Below are 23,920 nucleotides of genomic sequence, written 5' to 3'. Positions count from 1 at the left end.
AATTAGAAGCTTAAAAACTTTCAAAGATCCAAAAAGCAATAAAAAACATTTTACATGGACTACAAATGACCAGGTGTGATGATTATCATAATGATTATTATTATTACCTAATACTTCATATAAATGCCATAACCATAGGGGCTTTTTTCCCTTTTGGTGGGGCATTACAACTCCTGGCATTTGAAGCCTTTATCGTCAATGTGTAATATGATGTACATGTATTTCAATCGTATCACAATAATCGGACCTCCATATATTGTCATTTAATTCTACTGTTTTAAAAATATTCAACAACGACTGCAGCTCCCACCTTTACCTCGGCATTTTGTTTGTAGTCGCTTGAGTTAATTCACACTACATTTCCCATGCTGCTTGTGTGGTTTGGCTTCTTGGACGCGCGATCATGGATGCGCGCGATGCGAACAGGATGCGTAAACTATTTGAAAGAAAAAATGGCGGAAAAACATACAGGAGCTGCACAAGAAAGGTTTGCAATGTTATTTACTTTTACCCTTGAGACAAACAATTTAAGATCTAAAGTATTGTGTATCCAAAACATGTACTGATGGGTCATCGCTGTCTTCGTTAAAAAGCTAAATAAAATGTACGTTATTGTTGTGGTATTCAACGTTACTAACATTGTGAAACGCCGAAGTAACGTTAGCAACATTTTATATTTTAGGATTAGTATTACAGTTTTTTTTTCCATTAACGTTGGTTTATACATTGAAAATTTGATTTTACAGTTGCTGCACTGTCGCCGTTGCTGGTGATTTTCCAGATGAGGTAAGGCATTTTAACTACCATTTAATCTAACGTAAACGGACATCGCCTGAGCTAATTCTATATCCACGCGCTGAGCGTGATATTACATTACATGTTACTTGTTAGACGCTTTTATCCAAAGCGATTTACATACTCAATACTGTGGACAATCCCCACAGGAGCAATTTGGGGTGAAGTGTCTTGCCCAGGGACACAACGACATGCTGACTGCAGTGGGGTTTGAACCTATGCTCCCCTGATCCGAACACCAACGCGCCACACGCCTCACTATATAATATAATATATTATATATATATGAGAAGTACTTAAATCTGGTAGTTAACTCAAAGTAGAAATACCATAGTGTAGGAATACACAGTTTCAAGTAAAAGTCCTGCATTCAAAAATATGTAGTATAGGTTAATGCATTAATCGATATGTTTATTACAGCTGGTTAAGATGGAACCCGTTTTATTTACTTTGTATGCTGCAGGGTAGCTTGTGGATTTACAAAGTTTAAAGTCTTATTGAAGTGTTGGTTGTATTTCATATCATTAATCAGAATCTGCAACGTAACTGATGGTATTAAATACATGTAGTGGAGTAAAAGTTGGGTAGAAGTAGAAACATTGAAATACTCAAGTAAAGTACAATTTCTTCAAAAGTGTCAGGCCGTCCCATTTGACATTCCTGCCCTCCCCCAATAAACACGTTTTTTATTATTTAATTTTTACTTTAATGCTACGATGTATGTGATGTCAGATAGTAATATAAGAGTAATACATGAAAAACAGGTATGAAATACTATATGACAGTAAAACAAGAATACAGTTTAAAAGGGGAGTGGTTTGTAAAATATCCATAAAGAAAAAGTAAATCTGTTTACAGTTCTGTTTCATATGGGTGTTGAGAGATGTATCCATAGATCTCTTCATTTTGCTCTCAAAGTGCACCAGATTGATGCTTTTAACTTCAATATTTAAAAAAAAAAATCTTCCCGGGGGAGCATGCCCCCGGACCCCCCTAGAGGAGGTTAGGTTCCCCCCCCCCCACTTAAAGAAAATAGCACTTTACCCCTGCTTACACGTATATGCCGTGAGCTGATTATCGAGCCTTCATTGTAACAGTCGCGGGTACACTGTGCGTGTGGGGAGTGTTGCAGCCAGTAGAACATTCAACTGTAGCGCCGGTACATTAATGGGAAACCCTACATGTTTGAGCACCCTCTATGAAACGCCAAGCTATACCCCACAGCACCCCCAAAAGAAAATCTCTGGCGTCGACACTGGCCGCGGCACATGACGGTTTTGTGTGCCCTCCCATGAAAATCATATGCCCTTTCTGTAGATTTGTTCTGGCGCCGGGTCTGAGTACAGGACTTGAGTAACAGTACTTAGTTACCTCACACCACTGGCTATAATATATAGTGTCTGTTAATGGTACTTTACTATTTGTTTCATCTTACAAGGGCAACTCGCTGACATCAACATTGAATAAACGCTCGTCCACAAGCCCCAGCACAGTTCCCCCAAACAAATCTCGCCGTACCATTGCCCCCACCACATCGACGCCAGACTCTGGGGAAGGCCAGTCAGAGATGGACAAACTAAAAAGGCAGACAGAAGTCACAGAGGGACCTTCGAGTCCCACTGCACGGAGGAAATCCTGGAGGAGAGCAACCATAACCCGACGCTCTCTCCCAGCCCTCCCCCACCCATATCAGGGTGAGATGTCTGAAGATGTTTAAACTTAGCTTCCTAGTGCTTTGTAATCAGGAAACATATGCTCACATGATTTGTTTTGTGTTGTTTATTTTAAAACATTATTCCCTGTGTATATGTTTATTGTAGTTTTGTCCAGGAGCATAAGTGCATCCCTACCACAACAAGAGAGGCTCGAGAAACTGATGGAGGCTTCAATGAAGGTGAGTGCAATATAATATAACACATTAATTGTGACAAGGCGGGAATATTAAATATCAGACACAATAGGTTATAGGTCAGGGGTGTCCACACTTTTTTCACAGAGGTCCACATACAGAAAAATATACGAAGGGCTGGGCCACTCACGAGAGGTATATTGCCTCATAGGTTCAGTTATAAGTTAGAAAAATCAATCAAATGTAGGTAAATTATGCTTGTGAGTGATGGCAGCTCATCCCTTAAAACAGAAGGCTCAGATTGATTATAATAAGGAGAAATAGGAAGGGTGTATTTATATGGAATGCCGTTTAAGCCAAAATTAAATAAATACATAAATAATGAAATAAATATGCCCATGAAATAAATAAATAAATATGGTTATGAAATAAATTCTGAAATAAATAAATGAGGCAATACATATATATAAATATACATATTTATTTATTTCGTGGGACTTTTATTTCATAATGCCACATTTATTTATTTCAGGGGACTTTTATTTCATAATGCCACATTTATTTATTTCAGGGGACTTATTTCACAGCTCTTTACATTTCCATTTCTTATATTCAAATGACCGGGGCGTGGTTAGCTCACAGATCCAGACCAAAGCAACAGCACCACAACACTGACTCAATCTCAATAGCTCTTGTTTCACACTATAGTACTAAAGTGGTTTGCCAACCGCCAATAAACACTTAACGGAGAAAGAAGAAAAAGAAGGAGAAGGACTACTGAATAAAAATATGGCAAACTACTAAATGAAAATAAGGCGGGGCAGACAACATGGAACATGTCGGTGGGCTCCAATATGCCATGCTATCCTTAGCAGATCAAATTGATCAACACGGTTTACCAACGGATACTATTTTGGCCCATATTGAAGACTTTTTCGAAGTACTCGGGCGGATAAGTCCTCTTCGAGATATAGACACGGATGACTACGTTTTAAATACTTTCACACTGATTAATAAGTAAAATGTGCCTGTAGAAAACGGCTTATGCCACAATAGGATAGCAACAAGTAGTCAAGATAGTCAGATTAGCTTCGGTTTGATTGATTGATTGAAAAGTTTATTAACAGCTTGTATATTGGGTACAGTACAGTACAGCTCAAAACATACAATTGTTAAGGGGATGCAGACCAGAGAAAGACTTTCGTCTTGTTTACATCAGGGTCCCCCATTTCCAATTCATCATATCATTTAAGACATATAAGACATAGACGGTTGCTATGCTAACATCACCCATTTTATACCAGAGACTTTTTCATAACACCGCTATGATGCCAAACGGCGTGGGGGATATTAATCAGCTGCTGTGTGACAGTCAGAAAGTGAATACTTTCCAGCGGACGCTGCCGCGAGTTAACGGGAGACTAAACTCTGCCGTGAGTTAACAGGAGACTAAACTCTGCCGTGATTTAACGGTAGACTAAACTCTGCCGTGAGTTAACGGTAGACTAAACTTCTGTAGACGAACAGCACTGCAGCGGTCGGTAAATGCCGCTGAACCACATTAATAAACAATGAACCACGGCACTCTGGAGAAAAGTATAAGGGTTGAGTATTTAATTTAATCTGGCTTCGTATGATTAAAAGCAACACGATCATCGACCCGACGCAGTCCGCCATTGTTGTTGTTGTGAGCGACGTTTGGGAGAAAATCATGGCATCTTGGAGCGACGTCTTCCATGTTGTCTGCCCCGCGTTATTTTCATTTAGTAGTTTGCCTTATTTTTATTCAGTAGTCCTTCTTCTTTTTCTTCCTCTTCTTCTTTCTCCGTTAAGTGTTTATTGGCAGTTGGCAAACCACTTTAGTACTTGAGTGTGAAACGAGCTATTGAGATTGAGTCAGTGTTGTGGTGCTGTTGCTTTGGTCTGGACCTGTGAGCTAACCACGCCCCGTTCATTTGAATATAAGAAATGTAAAGAGCTGTGTCATTATGAAATAAAAGTCCCATGAAACAAATACATGTGGCATTATGAAATAAAAGTATCTTGAAATAAATAAATGTGGCATTATGAAATAAAAGTCCCATGAAACAAATAAATGTGGCATTATGAAATAAAAGTCTCTTGAAATAAATAAATGTGGCATTATGAAATAAAAGTATCTTGAAATAAATAAATGTGTATTTAAATGTACATTTATATATATTTATTGCCTCATTTATTTCAGAATTTGTTTCATAACCATATTTATTTATTTCATGGGCACATTTATTTATATAATTTAATTATTTATTTATTTATTTAATTTTGTCTTAAACGGCATTCCATATATTTCAAGCTTGTTATGTAAATAAGTCATTGGGCTTTTTTCTTATCAACTAAGATATGTTTGAAAAATGTTTCCAACTTTGACTGAAATTATTTGAAAAGTGGTCTTAACACATGAATACCGTGTAATATATGTTTACATTTATAGTTAAGTACAATATAAGAACAATTCCTGCTGTGTTGGAATTAATAAGCTTGTTCGGCGCTATATCAGGGTATACAATCAATCACACTAAATCCTCCATGCTTTTCCTTAATGAGACGGACAAGGAAAACTCCTACAGAAGCTTCTAAATTTAAAATGGTAGATCAATTCACATATCTGGGAATACAAATTGGACCCAAACTAGATTGGATTGTTAAAATTAACTATGAACCTTTGATAGATAAAATAACAAAATAAATGGATAGGTGGATTACCTTGCCTCTATCTTTGGTTGGCAGAATAAATATAATAAAAATGAATATACTTCCTAAGATACTTTATTTATTTCAAAATATTCCACTTAACGACTTTTTCAGAAAGTTAGAAGATTATTTACAGAATTTATATGGGGAATTAAACAAGCCAGTGCGCATGTCCCTGCTATACTTGCCAGATAATAAGGGGGGATTGATAATTCCAAATATAACCTGGTATTATTGGGCACCACAACTAAGGAGCATCAAGTTTTATTTTGCAAAGAAGGATATTCCACAATGGAAAGAAATGGAATCCGAGAGCTTAAGTTTGCCTTTACCCCCCTCCTCTACCTATACTCTGATACTTTGACGAGTTTGATGAAAATAACTAATAATCCAATTGTCAAAAATATGATCAAGGTGTGGTCTAATGTGAAAAAATGTCTTAAAGGAACTAATACATTGTCTCAGTACAGTCCGATATGGGGAAACCAACACTTTACTCCAGGGAGAGCGGATGTTGTATTTAGAACATGGAAATCTAAGGGAATAGTACAAATTCAGGACCTGTATTTGCCCAACTCAGATAGCATGATGTAATTTGAACAAATTAAACGTAAGTATAACATGGATCAAAAATGCATTTTTAAATTTCTCCAACTAAGAAGTTTCATAAGGACAAGTCAGAATGGTATTATAACCAAACCCTTAACATCTGAATTAGAGAAAATTATGGCTAAGGATAGCCTAAGCAAAGGTGCTATATCAGAGCTATACGATTTAATATTGTCCAATTCACGAGAGATCCAGAAGATAAACGAAATGCATGGAGTAAAGATCTGGGAACAGAGATCTCCTCAGAGGACTGGGAATCAATATGCAAGAAGGCTCAATCCCAATCAGTCAACACAAGATTAAAAGTGTTACAATACAGATGGATAATGAGAACATATATCACACCAGCCAAATTACATAAATATAATAGTAATATTCCAGATCTATGTATAAAATGTATGGAGGAAAGGGGGACTCTATTTCATTTGTTTGTGGCAATGCAGTAAGGTCGAAGCTTTTTGGAAAGACATTAACAAAACTGTAGAAAAGATTATCACAAAATAACTTTTGATGAATCCTGATTTTTGTATTTTAGGACTTTACCCAAAAGGTCACAAGTATACCAAGGGCGAACAAATAATCATATATGTGTCTTTTGCACGCAAAAAAATCTATTGCACTATTTTGGAAAAAGACCAGCAGACCAAGCGGGTCTGCTGGTCTTTGGGTCCAGCAAATGTTAACAACTTTTCCTCTGGAAAGAATAACATATACTAAAAGGGAAGCAAGATTTTTTTGACAAGATTTGGAAACCATTTAATCTGTTTGTGGAAGGTATGGAGCTAGCAGATGATGAGGATAATTGAATACTGACGAGTGTAAACCTCATAATATGATTTATTTTGAGTTCGGACTATGTACCATGAAACTGCCTTGAATTGAACCAAAGGGGCTAGAAATGTCATTCAATTTTGAAATGTATGTAAGACGTGTCTTTGTATGAAGGGTAATGCGTTTGTTTTTTATTTGTGTTTGTTTTTGGACCTGTACCTCAGTGTAATTTGACCTTGACATTTTAATTAAAAAAAGAAAAGAAGTACAATATAAGACAAGCACAAGTTTCATTTGTGGGCCATATTCCATTATACTTTTTTAATTTGCTGAGGGCCGATTCAAAAATGGTCTGCGGGCCGTAGTTTGTACACCCCTGTTATAGGTCCATCTCTCAGGTCTCTATTGGTGATTTGAGACAAAGATAATCTTTTTCACTTAACTGAAAATATGTGGACACATGTTGGATTATAAAATGAACCACTTGGTAATAACAAATAATGGGCATTGGCTCTGGAACGAACACCACTCAAGCATTTTAAACCTTCTGCACAAAGGATGTCTTAAAGGTTAATCCTCTGGGCATAATGAGTAGTCTGTAAAGTTCTTGATGTTAGGTTGGAAGAGAACATAAAGTTCATTTTAATTAGCCTCTAAGACTAATGAATCACTGTCTAATTAACTCTGCTTTGTCTCTAGATGGCAATAGAAAGAACTCAGAATTTGCTGATATCAGTACCGAACAGCTCACTGGAGTCATTTCAAAAACAAGGTTGGAGGATATGCTGCTTCACCTTGTGGATATTTCAACATAAATAACTGTCAAAGAAATATTAAGTTAATGTTATTTATATGTGTTCCGTGTTGTCTTTGGTGCAGTTGAGCACATGGAGAAAGATTGGGGACATCTTGCTAAAAGCATACGCAAAGAACCAGGGAATGATGAACTCTCTGCTAAAGCAGCCAGGTATAATCGCCTTTTTTTTTTACTACTGTGCATGAATTATATCATATTTATTTAATTGTTTTTTGACATACAAATTAATGTTTATTACTGGATTTATTTCATGTTATTTGCTTCAATTCTAGTGATCCTGCAGTTCATAGAGCCAGCGAAAAGTTACAGAAGGCTATCAATAGGTATGTTTCTATATCACTTCAGCACACACATATTACATGCACCAATAACCATACATTCAATCTTAAAAACAAACATGATGTGACCTACACATTAAATTATTTTGTTTACCAGTCTGTGATTTTTTTTCAGGCTGCAGGCTGAAAGTGAATCTTGGGAGGCACTGTTGAACAAACACAGGAGTAAAGCAGAGGAACTGGAGAGGTGAACATGAACACTTTCATTGAGGAATATTGTAGCAATACTGTGTTCGCGTGTGCCAATATTATCTTCTCAATTGTGTTTCAATAATGTTCTCTTTATTTGTTTCAGGAAAGTGGAACGGGGCCAGGAAGGAGGCATATCATTAGACTTAGCATCTGTGGCCCAGTCATCACAGTACCATTGCATTCAGAGCCAACCCGACTACAACGCTCTGCTCTGTCGACAACGGCCCATGCTTCACACTATGACAATGATTGTAGGTTGGAAATTACACTTTAATCTCTTTACTCCTAGTCCTAGTAACAGTACAAACTATAGACAATTTTAGCAAAAGCTGAACGTTTTTATAAATACTACATTGTTCTCACATACGGCGTACGTATGGCGGCGTATTGTAAAATATAGAAGCTGGCTGCAGTGAGAGTGATGAAACATTAAGCAGATGCTTCTCTCTTATTGGCAGTCCATGCCAGCTTTAAGACTTTAAACCAATCAGAATAAATGTTGCCATTGGCATTTTTCCTAATCATACCTTGGACTTTGGGAACCAATGGAATAATAATAAATCCACATTTGACTTATCTGATGACTAATTACAATATGCTTTGCTACATAGTAATAATGTTGATGTATTGCAGAAACATGATAAATGCTTTAAAAAGACAATTTCTTTTTTGCCAGAGTTTCAATGTTTTTTTTTTTTACATAAGAGATTTTAGTTCGGAAAAATGTTCTTTTGGACAAATCAAAGTTTAGAAACATATAAATAATAGAATGAGCGTAAGAAGTTGTTTGCTTTTGTTGCCAGCACTGATCACCCACACAGCCCTGGTTAAAGATCTGAGTTTCTGTGTATATTCTAAACCTTAACTTAGATGGATCTTTGATTTCTTATGAATATGTTTTGCTATACTACACTGTAAACATGCTGACTAGTTCTCAATTATGAATGCATCAAACATTAAAAAGCAAGTAACATCCAAGTGATTTATTTTAATTTGATTGCTTTTCCATGTTATGTAATCAGTTGTTTCTTTTTGTATGTGTAGATGGACACTCAAAGTAAGATGGTTAAAGAGTTTTCATCCATCAAGGAGCAGTCACAGTTATTGGTGAAAGAGACCAGTGGCAGATTGGGTAAGGATTTTATTTATCTTTTATTTTTTCTATTGAATAAACTGGAATGCTGTAATTTAACAATCACTGTGATTACTTTTACCTAACAGCGGCAGAGGCTGGAATCCAGGATCTTCATGGCTGCACCTTTACCCTCGACAACTACATAGTCCCTTTGGCCGGAGGCAAGCACAAGCAACAGATCATCTAATTGGTCATGGCTCATTATGGATTATTGATGAAGCTCATATATTTGTGTACCTTCTGGTAAATTCACTGACATGTGATTTGAAAACTTTCATTGCCAAGTCTTTTTTTGTCTGGAATTATTATATACAGGTATATTTTAATGATTTATTTGTCAGAAGATTGTTCTGACAAATATTGTCCGCTGCATTTCTGACTGTGGCAATAGTTCAGGTAGTCAATGTGTTTGACCAGCAGGTGGCAGTGGCTGGCTATAGCCAGCCACTGCCACCTGCTGTTATGAGAAGCTGTTATGAGAAGCTTGGTGAAAGGCCTTCATTAATTGTATTACCTGTAAAACCTGAAGCTGTTAAGACTAGACTGCAAGCTGTTAGGAATTAAGGAACAGGCAAATGTTTCCAAAACCTTTGTAAAAACATCCCCCCCAAACAAGTAATTGCTCCTTGTTCATGAAATAAAAATATATATAATCTCTATATTGGGAACCAACCTGATTGTTTCTTAAAAAATGAGTCTGACATTTGTATTGGAAGGACACTTTTTAAGTGGTTTGATTACTACATATTTATGAATATACTAAAAAGACACGCAAAGAGAAGCTGAACCATGTTGGTGTGTATACATATAATGTTGTTAAACCTGTGAAGAAACGCCAATGTATCAATTGAAATGTACTTAGTCAACTTAATACAAATAAATATTGAATATAAGGTATCCATAAAGTCTTTTTTATGTACATCCTTTTTACACGCTCATCCCCCAGTTACATGTATTCTCTCTTTGGTGCTGCATCTATTTCACTTCATCAGTGTCCCCTGACCATTCAGGAGGAGGCCCCTCCCCCACCGTGACTCACCCCCATCTCTTGCATTTGGCTGGGTCACTGATGCAGAACGAAGCTTTGACATTGTACCAGTCAGTCAACGCTTTGTTCACTATCACTCCTATCACTTGGACCCATTCACTCATTAATGTTCATACTTAATTATTCTCTGATAACAGAGAAGAATCCCCCTTTTAACATCGACAACAATAAATTGAGTGTGAATGACTCCCTGCTCTGCAGTTCTGAGCTCCAACATGGGGTATGCTGAATTTTTCTTGTTATTGTATTCAAGGGAGCGACTAGAGAGCAGGGGACAAGCACAGAGAAGACAAGCAGGGTTGTGACCGTGAGAGTTGTGAGTAAGGGAGGATGGTGCACAGCAGGAAAGATCGATTCTTATTTAGATGAAAATGAGGCTTGATGCTTGTGGGGTGAGAGGAGGGCAGCTTTAGCATCCAAATGAATAGAAGTTTCACAGAAATGATCCTTAAATGAATCACCAACAATAAAACAGATAAAGAAGTTAACAAAGCCTCTGACAGTCTTTTTACTTTCAAGGGAAAGTCTCTCCTGACAGGGAGACTGACTTAAGAGTTAGATGATAACCCCTGCAGTTCCTCACTTTCAATTGTATAATAAACATCCTTTTAAAAACCTCAATGACCCATGTAAATGGCATGTTAGAAGCCATCTTAAAGTGTTTGATTTAGGTGCATATTTGGATAAAGGTGCCCGCGTTGTGCCCAGTCCCTCCAGGTTCTTGTTTGTTGACTATTTTTTAGAAAGGTTATTTTTTCTTTATCTACCTAAATGTTGAATGTAAATAAGAATAGAGACGTGTTTGTGGCCGGGGTAAACAATAAAATACACTGCTTGATAATACCACCAAGACTAAAGTGTGACTTGTACTATATGCACATGCAAAGAACAATTACTGTTTATGCTTGCTTTATTCTCTATCCTTGTTGTCTCTAACTTTAGATTGATTAGCTACAGATTGTAGTAGATGGATGTGTGGAGAGTCAGCATAAACCACTGCCAGTTTGGTCCTACTCCCTCATGCACACCCATCATCTCTTCTCACTACAGCAAGCCTGGCTGCAGCTCTCCTCCACATCCATTCAGCCAGCCATTCGTCTTGGAAAGCTGTCTCTCTGATCTGAGTGATAAACTACAGCAGAATTGCCCAGTTTGCAAAAAACAAGGACACTTGTTTTCAATCTGTGCTGTCAACATTTTCATACTGAAAACTGATGGGAAGTTTCATTCATCGGGGGTTTAGGACAAAATGATATTCTCAGGTTGTACTGTTTTGCTCTAAGATTGAATACTGCTCTTGAAATTGCCACAATTTGCCCATACACATGAATATCCTTGCATTGACTTTTAGGCACAAATAATTAAATGACACTAACTCTCAGAGACCAAATATGTCATTTTATTCTATTAAACATGGAAAGCGGGAATAGGTATTGTGGTTTGTTAGACTCACTTACACAATGCACATTCTCAAACCAATATTCAAAACGTATGTGCACTGACAGAGGCTCTAACATCTTGCTCATTAATACACAATGCTGTCTAATTGCTATATGAAGCTACAGCTTGTTTAATTTAAAAATAGCACACCTCAGTTCTTTAAATGTCCACAAGCATGCATTTGAAAGTTGTGTTCAAAATAATATTGTTAGGTACGGGATCTTACCTTATACTAATGAGGAAAATGGCATGGACTCGTTATAATAGGACAAGCAATGCTGATGACGTAAGGGACTATCCATTTGTAAAGAGCGTACAAGAGGAGGATCTTGTCACCTGAACCATAATACAGTTATAGGTTAAGGAGGGCTGTGTCACAAAATTATGATTTGATGCACTGTATCCAACAAGGCACCAGCTAATACAGAATATGTTTTTATATGTGTAGCGTCTCTATAGTAGACTACCCGCAAGCTCGCGCTCTGTGGTGCTGCGAGTTCAATGGTCAGTGAGACGCACTCAGCTCGCGCAGCCCAGAACGTCCCACATACTCGCGCGACATCAACAACAATGGTTAACCATAGTGTGTTTTGGTAGGAGATTGCTGATTGGAGCTAGACAAGCTTAGTGGCTGTTTGCGCGTCTTATTTCTTCTTTTGTATTTGCGAGCTTTAGTTTCACAACAGTGGTCGTCTATTGCCATTTTTTTTTTTTTTTTTATTTCGAAAATGTGCGAGGCGCTGTTGGCCAGCTCACACAGTCTGTGCATGTGTGTCCCTGCTGCTTTTCTGCTGGGCTACGGCTACTAACCTAGCTGCTTTTCATTCGGTGGTTAGCTAACGTTAGCCTGGCCGCGTTTATTGACTAGAGGGGGAAAACACAAGCGAATGTAAAGCGTGTTTGTGTGATCTGTTTATGACACCAGCCCTTAACTATTTTCTAGTGGTCGCTGTCGGTTACGGTAAGAATTGTTGTATGATTGGTCGTAGAATATACTTTGCTGGCTAGCTAACAGGCTAGCTATTTGTGTGTATTCTTCGACTGAAGAAAACGAGTCGAGTTTTCTTTGAAAGTATGGATGACCAGACCAGGATGCTGACGGGTCTCACAGGACTCGCTGGACTAGCACAAGCCGATGTCGGTGATCCAGACTCGGTTAGAAAACAGCAGTCCCTCGGCCAACCTCAACAAGACATAGGGGATATCCTACAGCAAATAATGGCCATCACCGACGAAAGCCTGGACGAAGCACAGGCCAGGTAAGACGGGCGAAGAGCCATTTTCCACACATGATAGTTAAGCTAAAATGGGTCTTATGTTTGCTTTAGTGATCAAGCTTTTATGTGTAACGTTCACGTAAGTTAAGATAATGCGTAATTGCTACATTAAGTCAACTTCACGTTACGTTGCAATCCGTTGCTAAACCAATACGTTCACATACAAAATAACTTGAACACCCACATTACCAGGCTGTTGTAGTTTGAAATTAGGTTCTTTGTTACTTCAATTCGTGCTTTATTGTGTACTATTGTGTGTAAACATATCCACTTGATTGAACAATGGCGATAACGTTAAAGTGTAAAGGTAAATCAATGAAGTGATACATTAAAAAGTTTGAATCCCCTTTTGAGTCTGTTATAATGGTGGACGTTTGTAATGCACGTTACCACTTGCTCAAATTAAAGCTTTTTGCATGCATCTATTTCTTGGTTAAGCAAATCATGAGTTTTGTTATGCCACAGCAGTAGTAGTTAAATAAAAAAAAAAGTCATATACCCCAGCATTAATAAATAAGATCTTCCAAATAATATTAGTTTTTGTTATCTTCCCATATGATAATATACCTTTTTAGTGAGACTTTTTTTTCTTTACCCCAAAACTACACAGAAGTACCTCAATAACGCACAAAATGCTTTATATATAGGGCATGTTAAAAGTTGCAAGAGCTATCTGAGTAAAACAAAGTAAGCTATTCTGATAATGTTTCCAAATCCTTCACGTATTACTAATCAGACTATAGCATATTAGATATGCCTAATTATAACATGTATCTGAAAATGCCGCTCTACATCAAAGGAGTGTCGATAACACAACTCATTGAAATGCAAATGAGCTGATAATTTAAGGTAAAGGAAGGATTACCCAGTTGCCCCACGTATCAGCCCAGTGCTGTCTATGATGACAACAATCATTCATTTAAATGACTCGTCACTTAATGTTTGCGTTGGGGGTATTTTATGTATAATTATTGAGAGGAATATGCATTCTGACCCGCACTCATTTGCCATGTGGCTCAAGGAGCATAAGGTCAGTTTCAGATTAAGCGACAGTATTTCAACAATAGACAACCGTCCACTGCAAGACTGTGTCCACAGTGTGATGTGTCATTAGCTAGTGATTTTCCACCCAACATTTGACCACCTGGTTCTCTTAATTAATTCACTCCTCTTTCACTCCCTCCCTCCCTGGTGTTCATCCTTTTCATTGTGTGCTGGGTGCAATCAATTCTCCTATAATGTGTACGCGAGTGCAGCTGTCCGCAAATCGAGTTTCTATTAATGAGATGGTGGTGAGGGGGAGGGATGATGCTATACCAGCAGCCTATGAACACTGGGATATTACCTTTTCTTCAGTACAAGTTTGAGGACTTAATCAGCCTTTATGTCATTGACACATGCACAATATTTGATTTGGAATATTTATTACTGTCTATTATATTTTTTACCTCCCACAGTTTTTCCCTTTTTCAAATCTGATTTGTGATTGTTATGTAAAATGCAGTTATTTGTATCTGAATGGGCCAATTACATAGTAGGATATCATTTAGCAGGCCTTTTTATTACAACATGTTAACAGGCTATTCTGAAAACTAATTAAAGGTGTGGTTGCTTTTGAATTGCCAGAGGTGTCCTTGCTGTTCGCTTGTATTGATCTAAACTCCCACTCAGAGCATGTCCTCCTCGTACCATATGTGCAGGATTTATACTAAAAATAATGCAGCCTTTTGGCATTTCAGTGGAAAAGCCTTTGCTGCTCTCATGTGCATAACATGTATATTATCTAGGCAATTTTGTTAATAATATTTTCATCTGGTGAAAAGTATGTTTTTAGCGTTAGCTGATGGATTAGCTTGGACTAAGTGTCGTAATGTAAAGCCGTTTTCTAATTCTGTTATCATGTTTAATTCAGACAAAATAGAATCAGACCTGAGGACTACACGCAATCTGTTTTCAAATAGGTTTATAATGTATGATGTGACTTAAATTGTACAGGCTTTGTCAACATCATACTTGTCTCTGATCAAGTTTGTCGCCCACACATCCATCTTTCCCTCCGCCATGGTCTACAAGTAAATGTGTGGTTGCTCACATGTGAGCGTGACACCCTTGTCGTGCAGGGTGGCAGTGTGTAGGGATGGGGAGTGGTCAGGGCAGCGCACGACCTCGGTGTTGCAGAGTACACTTCCTGCGCACCATCCACCCTCATCCTCTCACCCTGTCGCCATATGTTCAGATGCTGGCCAGAGGAATCGCCGGCGCATTGGGGTGGATCAGACGACCCCACAGAGGGAGGGAGAGCAGGGGGGGGCATGGCAGGGGGTGGCCTGCCACTCAACTTCCAGCACAGGTCAGTACAGGACCGCATGAGCACCTCCTTCTCCCCCTCCTGCTCATACCCTCCATGCTGAAGGCAGCCCTCCCCCAACTCAATCCAGCAGTGACTTAATTGGTGAACTAAATTACATACTTAATGCTAGACACATAACCCCTTTAAATTACACTGCCACACAGAATATACTCACAGAAAGGCATTATTTCGTGCAAATACAGTAGGCGCACTATATGCAAGTCCTCATAGTCCCCATAAATACTGCAGTGGTCATTCACAACTGGAATTGGTGTTGAGGTCAGGTGTAGCCAAATCATGTTCATCCGTGGTTGTTTTTAATGTATTCTTAGTAATGTTATTTGGAAAGGTATTTCAAGGCTTTCTTGTTCCATTTTTCCCTATTCATGCTCATCAGAAATGGAGGCCTCATGCTGGTTTTGTTTTTTACATAAACGTTAACTGTATATTGCACTTGCATGTTTACATAATGTGGTTGTTGCCACTAAAATCTCTTTTTCACTAAATTATCTTTTGTGGTCTGTAAAACTCTCTAGAACCCATCCATGTGCTTGTGTTTTTATACATCTATAGAAATAATGGTTAAAAAACAGGGGGTGCACAACATTCAAAACACATTACAATATAAGGCTGCACTGCAAACTGTGGCCACACAGTTACTATAGAAACAACACCTTACTGACAATCAAAACAATAATTTAAAAATGTTGGGCTACATGGGTATAGTGCATGCTTGTGATGCATGCATAGTTAAATGTATTTGTAAGTTGTTTCATTAAGTCTTTGAATGTGCACAAATATATCTTCAAAGTGCAGTTCTATGCTGTGCTATATGCATTCGCCCTCTCTGATATAATTGGTGTGCACGATTGTCATAAAGTTAATGTTAGACTACTGTCAAATAACTTAGGGTCTTTTTAGCAACGGGTCTTTGCTACAGCATTTACATTTTACACGTTTTAATCAACGAGTAAGCTGTATGGGTGCATGCATGTGTATTACTAGAAAATGTTGCTGCTCAGGTGTTCTGATTTGATTACGGTGAACTGTAGAAGTTTCGCCCTTCCTCCTTTTTAATTGCTTTTAGCCTGTATGGCAATAATTCTGATTAAATTAAATGTGCAACTTTATCTTAATCCTCTCTATCAACTCACCATCTACTTTTATGGAACAAGTCTTTCTGTTGTAGGCTAGAAATGAGATTACTGTGTATTAACTGTGGAATCTGGTGCTCAGTAATGATGACCTTGAGGTTTGGCATCATTACCTGTCCCACAGTGCGAAGCATCCAAATGACAACATTACTCTTGCTAGTTCAGATTGACGCATCAGGGATGTTTCTGCACTACAATGGCATTCGCTTATTGAAAATGCCTTTGCACAACATGGCTCTGTTGCACTTCACTTCTTGAAATACTGAATGCATAATACATACAGCTCCTCTACCTGTTTTGAATGGGGGAGGACATGGAATGACTTGAGATGGAGGTCTGCTTATCGTAATCCTCCTCGCTCTCTCCCTCTCTTATTCCCTGTTCTCTCTTACAGGAAGCATGCCCTGAACTGTCACAGAATGAAGCCAGCCCTCTTCAGCGTTCTCTGTGAGATCAAAGAGAAGACGGGTAAGTTTCTACTTCACTCGCTCTGTTTGTGTTCCCCAGTTGGCTCAGGTTAACCTAGTGTGGAGCTGTACTGTGCCTTTGTTACAGTTTCCCCGACACAAAGTTACTTGTTTACAACCTTGCACTGAAACGGTTTAATTGGTTACAGAACTGATTCAGTTGCACACATTGTTCATCTTTTGGTCGAAGATCACTTTAAATAAGCATTACTGTTTTTTTCCGTTGCCCGAGTAAATATAGAAACGTAACGTATTTTTGGCGGCTCTGCACACAGACCATCTGAAACTCATTTCAGTGGATTGGTGCTTTGGAACTTGAGACACAGACTGCAGAACCTGCTGCTGAATATGTTTACACATTTGAGTTCTCTTGCATGTATCCCAAATAGCAATTTTGTCTTCCATATTGACCTGTATTACCTGAATGCAGAGATATGCCTTACCCATTTTTACCTTTCCTGTCAGTTTTCAACAAAAAAAAAATACAGTGCTATAGATGGATATACACTTTATTGATCCCAAACATTGGGAAATGTAGTTGACTGTCACCACAATACTTACTTTATTAAAGCAGGGTCATGATATATTACTTATACCCCTATTACAATTTATCATATCCAAATGATGTGATAAAGAAATTCAACCTGATTCCAAACGAAAGTTCACACACAGCTAGTTGACAGCAGGCAGATATGAACAAATCCACAGAGGTTATTGTGTTACATTCAAGCAGTTATGCTATCTCAGTACAGAGAGACACCTCTAAAAAAAGCTACACCACACAATGTAGGGTAAGTGTGCATTGGGAATACATTGATATGCACATCAATGCAGTACCTTTATCTAAACATCACATGCAAAGCAAGAGGAAAATATTCTGAAATCGTCCAAACAAATGATTCTGAATTTCAAATGCACGTGATCTGATGGAAATGATTGAATATGTACATGTCACAAAATGGCTTTAAGTCACAAAAGTATTCAAAGTAAACACGCTAATTATTCTCATCTTGTCTGCGATTCGAGTGAGCCACCTTACAGATTCCAGTGTGGTTGTACGGCGCAGGCCTGCTATAGGTGGCAGATTGATGGTTATGGTAGTGTAAAGGGGGTGCATTTTTGAATTCTCTCGCTTTGCCAGTATCTCCCATCTCTTCTCTCTCTTTGTGCCTTTCTCTCTTTCAGTAGCCTGTTGTATCTCCTAACATCAAAACTCTCAAATACAATTTGAAAATACTGCACTGCTGTCTGTTGTGGCCCTCTGTCAATAATGTATTATTGCTCTCCAGTGATTGGACAAAAGTAAAGGCTAGGCTTGAGTGAGTGGGGCAGGGTACACTGTTTCCCAGGCAACCAGTGGTCTTATTTACCCTAATGCCATTCACTTTGATTTTCACATTTAGTCTCCCGGCAAACGAGAGCCAGGGTTTGTGAGTACTCTTACAGTAAGCTGAGCAGAAGAACAAAGCAGGCATAGAGCTAGGATCACTATAGATTCATGCTGGAGGTGAATATGCCAACCATGAGATGTAGAGATCTGTGGCTCTGCCTGTGCTCTGCTGGCCATCTGCCACATAGTGCCCCTCCTAACTGCACTGTGTACCTGCTTTGGCATTTCTCTGCTACTCCATCAGACCCCCTGCAGGCCCCATTATGTGCCTCTGGAATGTGAATTGACTTCTCTTCAGTGCAGCTTGTAGAAGACCCAATCAGTAGTCCTCTAGTATCTCCACAGGTTTTTCTGCAGTCTTTTTTCACTAACAAACATGCTCTTGAGTCGGTACACACACACACACACACACACACACACACACACACACGCACACACACACACACACACACACACACACCACATCACACACACACAACACACACACACACACACCACACTATGTTTCCCTTGCACACATGCGCACACACCGAACAGGGATAAAAGCAAGCTCGGTCTTGGGTCTACTCCTACTGCCTCGGTCTGTCCTCTCCCCCTCCCTCCCTCTGCCTCGCTCCCATTCTTGAAAGAGAAGACTTGCTCTGAACTCAGGGCTTTGATATGGTAATGTAATGGTGGTGGTGGAGGAAGGGAGGTGGGGCGTGGGGGATGGGAGGTGAATTCCTCTGAGTGCTGCAGTTGGTTAGATTGTTTTCATTGTAAAGGAAATGTTCTGCGCAAATGCCACTACCCCAACTCCAAATCACCCCCCCCATTTTTACAACAGTGCCTGTGTTGTCCTGAGCTCTCACATTAAACATGAACTCCATCTGCATGAAATTTGATTCCTGCTAATACTTTATTAAAGATACACCCCGGAAATAGAAATTTAAAGCACTTGGGAGAGAGCCGGGAAATGATCAAAGTTGAGAGCCAGTGGCTTTGCTTCAACTCAGTGCTGTTCTCGCTCGCTCTCATGGGTATTTGCTGTAAAAATAGCTCTTGGTGCAATGGGACAGCTTATGCCAAAATCTCTCACAAGCCACTGCAGTTACTCTCAGAAGTTTTTCATTTAGTTTGGATATGTTTGAGGCTTTTCTCCTTACTTTTATAAATGCCTTGTGCATGACAACAGTGAATATGTCACTCACTCTGTTCTGTCACCCTGCTCGAGTCCCTCTCTTTCAAGCCTGAACATTCCCAGTTGTTTATTTTGCACATGCTTAAAGAAAATAAAAATAGTTTTTCCTAGCGGAATTAAAGCTTTTTGTAAGCTTGGAGATGGCAAAGTGTATTTGCGAGCTTCTCCTCCTCCTTGGACAAGTTCACACCCAAACACTTGCCACTCTTCTTGATAAGCTGTCTGATAAACAACTATGTGGGATAAATGCTTCTAGTTGGCTGTGTGGAAGTGGTGGCAAACTGACTGCAACTTACTTAGGCGCCGTTTACACGAGGAGAAAACTGCTTGTATCTGCATAGTTTCGCGTGCGTATAGCCCTATTATTTACACGAGGCCGATAGAAACTGACCCCACAAACGATAACGGGTCCCAAGGTGGATAGATTTGCAAACGAAACGCTCTGGGGGGTCAACCGAGTCCGTGTAATCACCTCGATACGAATATTTCCTGAAAAATAACGATTAGTCCCCGGCCCTTCCCCACCTCTCCCTGCTCATGCTGTAGAAACTATCAAAAATAGCTGTGTTAATTAAACGCACAAGGGGTTCTTGAATGAAATAATATTATAAAAGGCAAACCAGAATTGTTAACGCCCAATATACTCCTTAAACAAAATAAACAGAGTCAGATTTCATGCATTGATCCATTATATTGACAAAGGAGGATCTCACCCCCGGTGTTTGTAGAGAATATATCTCTCTTTCTGAGCCGTCCTCTCCACGGAGACCTTCTTGGTCGGGATGCAATATCCACAGATTCGGTTTCTTTCAGTTTCAGTTTCAGTTTCGGGGCTTAAACAGAAGGGTAGCCATGGCAACATTGCAGCAGGGCTGCTCGGTTGCTCTTCTTCGCGGCTTTTGGTGTATTTTGGCGGAAGTTACAGCGCCACTTACAGTCCCAGCATATGTACTACAGCGTTTCCAGCGGCCTCGTTTGAACAGACACGTTAAATGAAACTAATGCATGTGAACGGAAGACTTTTTTGAATACGCATACTGTGCATAAACGCAAACGGTCCCGTGTGAGCGGGGCCTTATTCAAGACTGAAATGGTTAACTCTGTGTCGTCTCTTATTAAAAGTGAATGTGCCAGTCACAGTTGTAATTATATGTCTGTCTTCTGTACAGAACCACTCGTATAGGCCATGCATCCTGAGCAACACATGTGCAGGTTTAACAACAAAGACATCTCGATGGCCTGAATCCAGTGAGCTGTTAACTGGAGCCAGTGGATTTTCTCTGTTAGGTGCCCAGTTTTGCCAGTATACTAACAATGTGCTGGGGCTCTAAATGTTAGCAGTTGGCCTCGGCAAAAGGCCCACTCACTTCCCTCTGTGTATTTTCTGAGAAGCCTTTCAGTTAGTATGAGTTTTTTTTTAGAGCACAATCATTGCCTGATCTTTCAAATTACATGTTAATAATTCTGTTGACAATTACCATCAGTCCTGTTTGTTTAATTCGACTTAAAATGTGTGCATTTTCTTAACACCTACAAACACCAACATCTCACATTCAAGCAGCACTTGGATAGTATGTTGGCAAAGCTGCTAGCTGACAACCCATCATCACATCCTATTAATGTTTGACAAGATGGATGAAGGGGAGATTTAGCCAACTCGATGAACTCGCTCTCTGGTTTATGTTTGTCAGTGCTATTTCTGGTTACATTTAATACAAAAGCTTCCCCTCTTTCGTTCATTTCATATATCAAAGAATCCATATACCTTGAAACAAAATGATCATGGATTAGACTATGTGATGACCAAATAAATATTGTTGCAATGTTGACTGTCCAGAGTTGTATAATCATAGCTCAAACTATGCAGCTGGTTGGTATTTAATTCTTCAAAGTTGTTCATATTCGATCTCTCATACCTTTAGGAACACCCCCACTCTAGTGAAGCTTGTCTTTTTTGGCAGTGAATCGTTTCTCTGAATGAATCCTTACAATATTTTGTTAGCCTGTCGGTTCCTTTCAAAGGGTTACCAAATAAATGAACAATGTATTTTTAATCGGATTATGAAGGTCCTAATGTTTTTGCAAGCCATGTGTGTTTCCTAATTAAATCATTACCTTACCTTGGCATTCACAACACTCAACAGAAAGGACCCTATTAGTGCTAATTGAATTACAGCATGATTGTAGTTGTAAAAGTAACAAAACAAAACACTATTTAAAGTCACACATAGTTGCCATGTGTTGATTCACAGCTGTAATCTATGTCACACATATTTGAAATGGGGTAATTCACAGCCAGAATAAACCTTTAGTAATCGTATTTAAATAAGTATTTATTTATATTTGAATGTAATTTAACAAAGCATCACACACCCTTGATACTCAACCTAGCACTCAATTTTTTGTTTGGAAGAAAAAACTCATTTAGGCCCCGCTCACACGGGACCGTTTGCGTTTATGCACAGTATGCGTATTCAAAAAAGTCTTCCGTTCACATGCATTCGTTTCATTTAACGTGTCTGTTCAAACGAGACCGCTGGAAACGCTGTAGTACATATGCCGGGACTGTAAGTGGCGCTGTAACTTCCGCCACAAAATACACCAAAAGCAGTGAAGAAGACTCCGCAGTAGCCCCGCAGCAATGTTGCCATGGCTACCCTTCTGTTTACGCCCCGCCGTGGATTTAGCAACATGTAGTTCATGTAATTCTCCATGTCCACTTGTTGCTGATGGTTGTGGTAGAGGAGCTGTAGATTTTTGCACTAATATCTGTAGCATGGTCAGTAGCAGTAGCACTAGCAGTAGCTACTGACAGGAGGAGGAGCATGTCTCCGTGGAGAGGACTCGCTCAGAGAGATATTCTCTACAAACACCGGGTGAGATCGCACCTTTGTCAATATAATGGATCAATGCATGAAATCTGACTCTGTTTATTTTGTTTAAGGAGTATATTGGGCGTTAACAATTCTGGTTTGCCTTTTATAATATTATTTCATTCAAGAACCCCTTGTGCGTTTAATTAACACAGCTATTTTTGATAGTTGCTACAGCAGTGAGCAGGAGAGGTGGGGAGAGGCGGAGCTATCGCTATTTTTTCAGGAAATATTCGTATAGAGGTGATTACACGACTCGGTTGACCCCCCAGAGCGTTTCGTTTGCAAATCTATCCACCTTGGGACCCGTTATCGTTTGTGGGGTCAGTTTCTATCGGCCTTGTGTAAATAATAGGGCTATACGCACGCGAAACTATGTAGATACAAGCAGTTTTCTCCTCGTGTAAACGGCGCCTTAATAATCGTATTTAAATAAGTATTTATTTATATTTGAATGTAATTTAACAAAGCATCACACACCCTTGATACCCATTTGGTAGCACTCAATTTTTTGTTTGGGAAAAAAAACCCATTTAGCCTCACATGATGTGATTTAGACGTTTGTATTTCATGGACTTTGACAGACTACAGTACACGAAGTCTAGTGAATCACATGCCTCATTAAAGCAACTTAATTATTATTAGTTTCCAAAGAGCCCAATTTGGAACAGAGCCATAACATTTATGAGTTGTTAGGAACCTGTGGGAAGCCTTTTTTATATTTTTACGAGGGTAAGCATACATTGCCTTTTAAGCCAAAAGAAGTAATGAGATAAAAATAGACTGGTAGAAATGCAACCTATGTGAAGCTACAGACCTCCATTGTTTTACTATCCCTTGGGTTGAAAGCTAGAATAGGCCATCCACCTTTGTATAGCCGAACAGACTTGGTCAAATTCTTAGGTTTTCTACCTTTTTTTAAAGATCACTTTTATATTTGCAGTGGTGCTGCTGCTGGATTATCTCATTGACATTTCAGGAATCTCTGTTGTTTTGTGGTGTCCTGCCACTCAATAGTTTTTTTCTCTCCCGGCCCCGTTGCAGAAGAGAACGAAAGAAGATAGTGTGTGCGTTGGGGGGGGGGGTGTGCAGGAGTGATACAGGGAGATTGATGAGGCAGTAAGAGCAGGAGTAATTACTCGGTGTCCATTCCCCAAGCCAGATTGGCAGACGGCTAATATCACACAGACCCCTGGCCCTGACAGGCACACCACCGCCCCCCACTCAAAGTGGGGAGGCACAGCACCCCAACCTCCAGCCTAGACCTAATGGTGTGTGGGCCAACTGATTTCCCCATGTGGTATTATTCCTGAAGGAACTGGGCCTCAGTATATTGACATGGGAGACTGCGGTCTGGAGTGTGTTTTAGGAGGGAAGAACTCAGTGGAATTAATCATCTTAAGATTGCTGGAACATGATTTTTGTCATGATTCACCAAGACCAGCGATTTGGCTGTGCTGTCGCTAAATAGTCACGATGATCCGGTTAGCTTCGACAACTGA

General features: G+C 39.2%; 2 protein-coding genes across 5 annotated transcripts in view; both read left to right on the top strand.

Annotated features, from left to right (window-relative positions):
- Positions 1 to 435: 435 nt before the first annotated feature.
- LOC117493420 lies at positions 436 to 10,136 on the top strand. The gene is made up of 11 exons (XM_034143969.1): positions 436 to 487; positions 747 to 786; positions 2,234 to 2,489; positions 2,616 to 2,689; positions 7,457 to 7,529; positions 7,637 to 7,724; positions 7,847 to 7,897; positions 8,028 to 8,099; positions 8,208 to 8,355; positions 9,149 to 9,236; positions 9,326 to 10,136. Exons 1-11 carry the CDS (start codon positions 453 to 455, stop codon positions 9,424 to 9,426), a joined length of 1,026 nt encoding a protein of 341 aa, XP_033999860.1. The 5' UTR covers positions 436 to 452; the 3' UTR covers positions 9,427 to 10,136.
- Positions 10,137 to 12,094: 1,958 nt separating this feature from the next.
- The window catches only part of pbx4 (pre-B-cell leukemia transcription factor 4), a 30,547-nt gene continuing 18,721 nt past the window's right edge, over positions 12,095 to 23,920 (top strand). For 2 of the 4 annotated variants that reach the window (XM_034143958.1, XM_034143957.1), the window contains exons 1-3: positions 12,099 to 12,986; positions 15,241 to 15,354; positions 16,903 to 16,976. In XM_034143958.1, coding sequence (XP_033999849.1) covers positions 12,802 to 12,986; positions 15,241 to 15,354; positions 16,903 to 16,976 — 373 coding nt within the window. In that variant the 5' untranslated portion in view covers positions 12,099 to 12,801. Of the gene's footprint in view, positions 12,987 to 15,240; positions 15,355 to 16,902; positions 16,977 to 23,920 lie in introns of all 4 variants that reach the window. The other 2 variants (XM_034143960.1, XM_034143959.1) reach the window with 2 other exon arrangements.

This window comes from Trematomus bernacchii, unplaced genomic scaffold, assembly GCF_902827165.1.
Source record: "Trematomus bernacchii unplaced genomic scaffold, fTreBer1.1, whole genome shotgun sequence".
Lineage (NCBI taxonomy): Eukaryota > Metazoa > Chordata > Actinopteri > Perciformes > Nototheniidae > Trematomus > Trematomus bernacchii.
Note: the sequence above shows the minus strand (reverse complement) of the source record. Positions and strands in the feature narration are given on the sequence as shown.

Bases quoted from the DNA above. Each gene is read 5' to 3' on its own strand.
- LOC117493420 (XM_034143969.1), top strand. From the start codon at position 453: ATGGCGGAAAAACATACAGGAGCTGCACAAGAAAG. The intron at 2,490-2,615 runs GTGAGATGTCTG...TGTTTATTGTAG, and splicing joins CCTCCCCCACCCATATCAGG to TTTTGTCCAGGAGCATAAGT. The intron at 8,100-8,207 runs GTGAACATGAAC...TATTTGTTTCAG, and splicing joins AAAGCAGAGGAACTGGAGAG to GAAAGTGGAACGGGGCCAGG.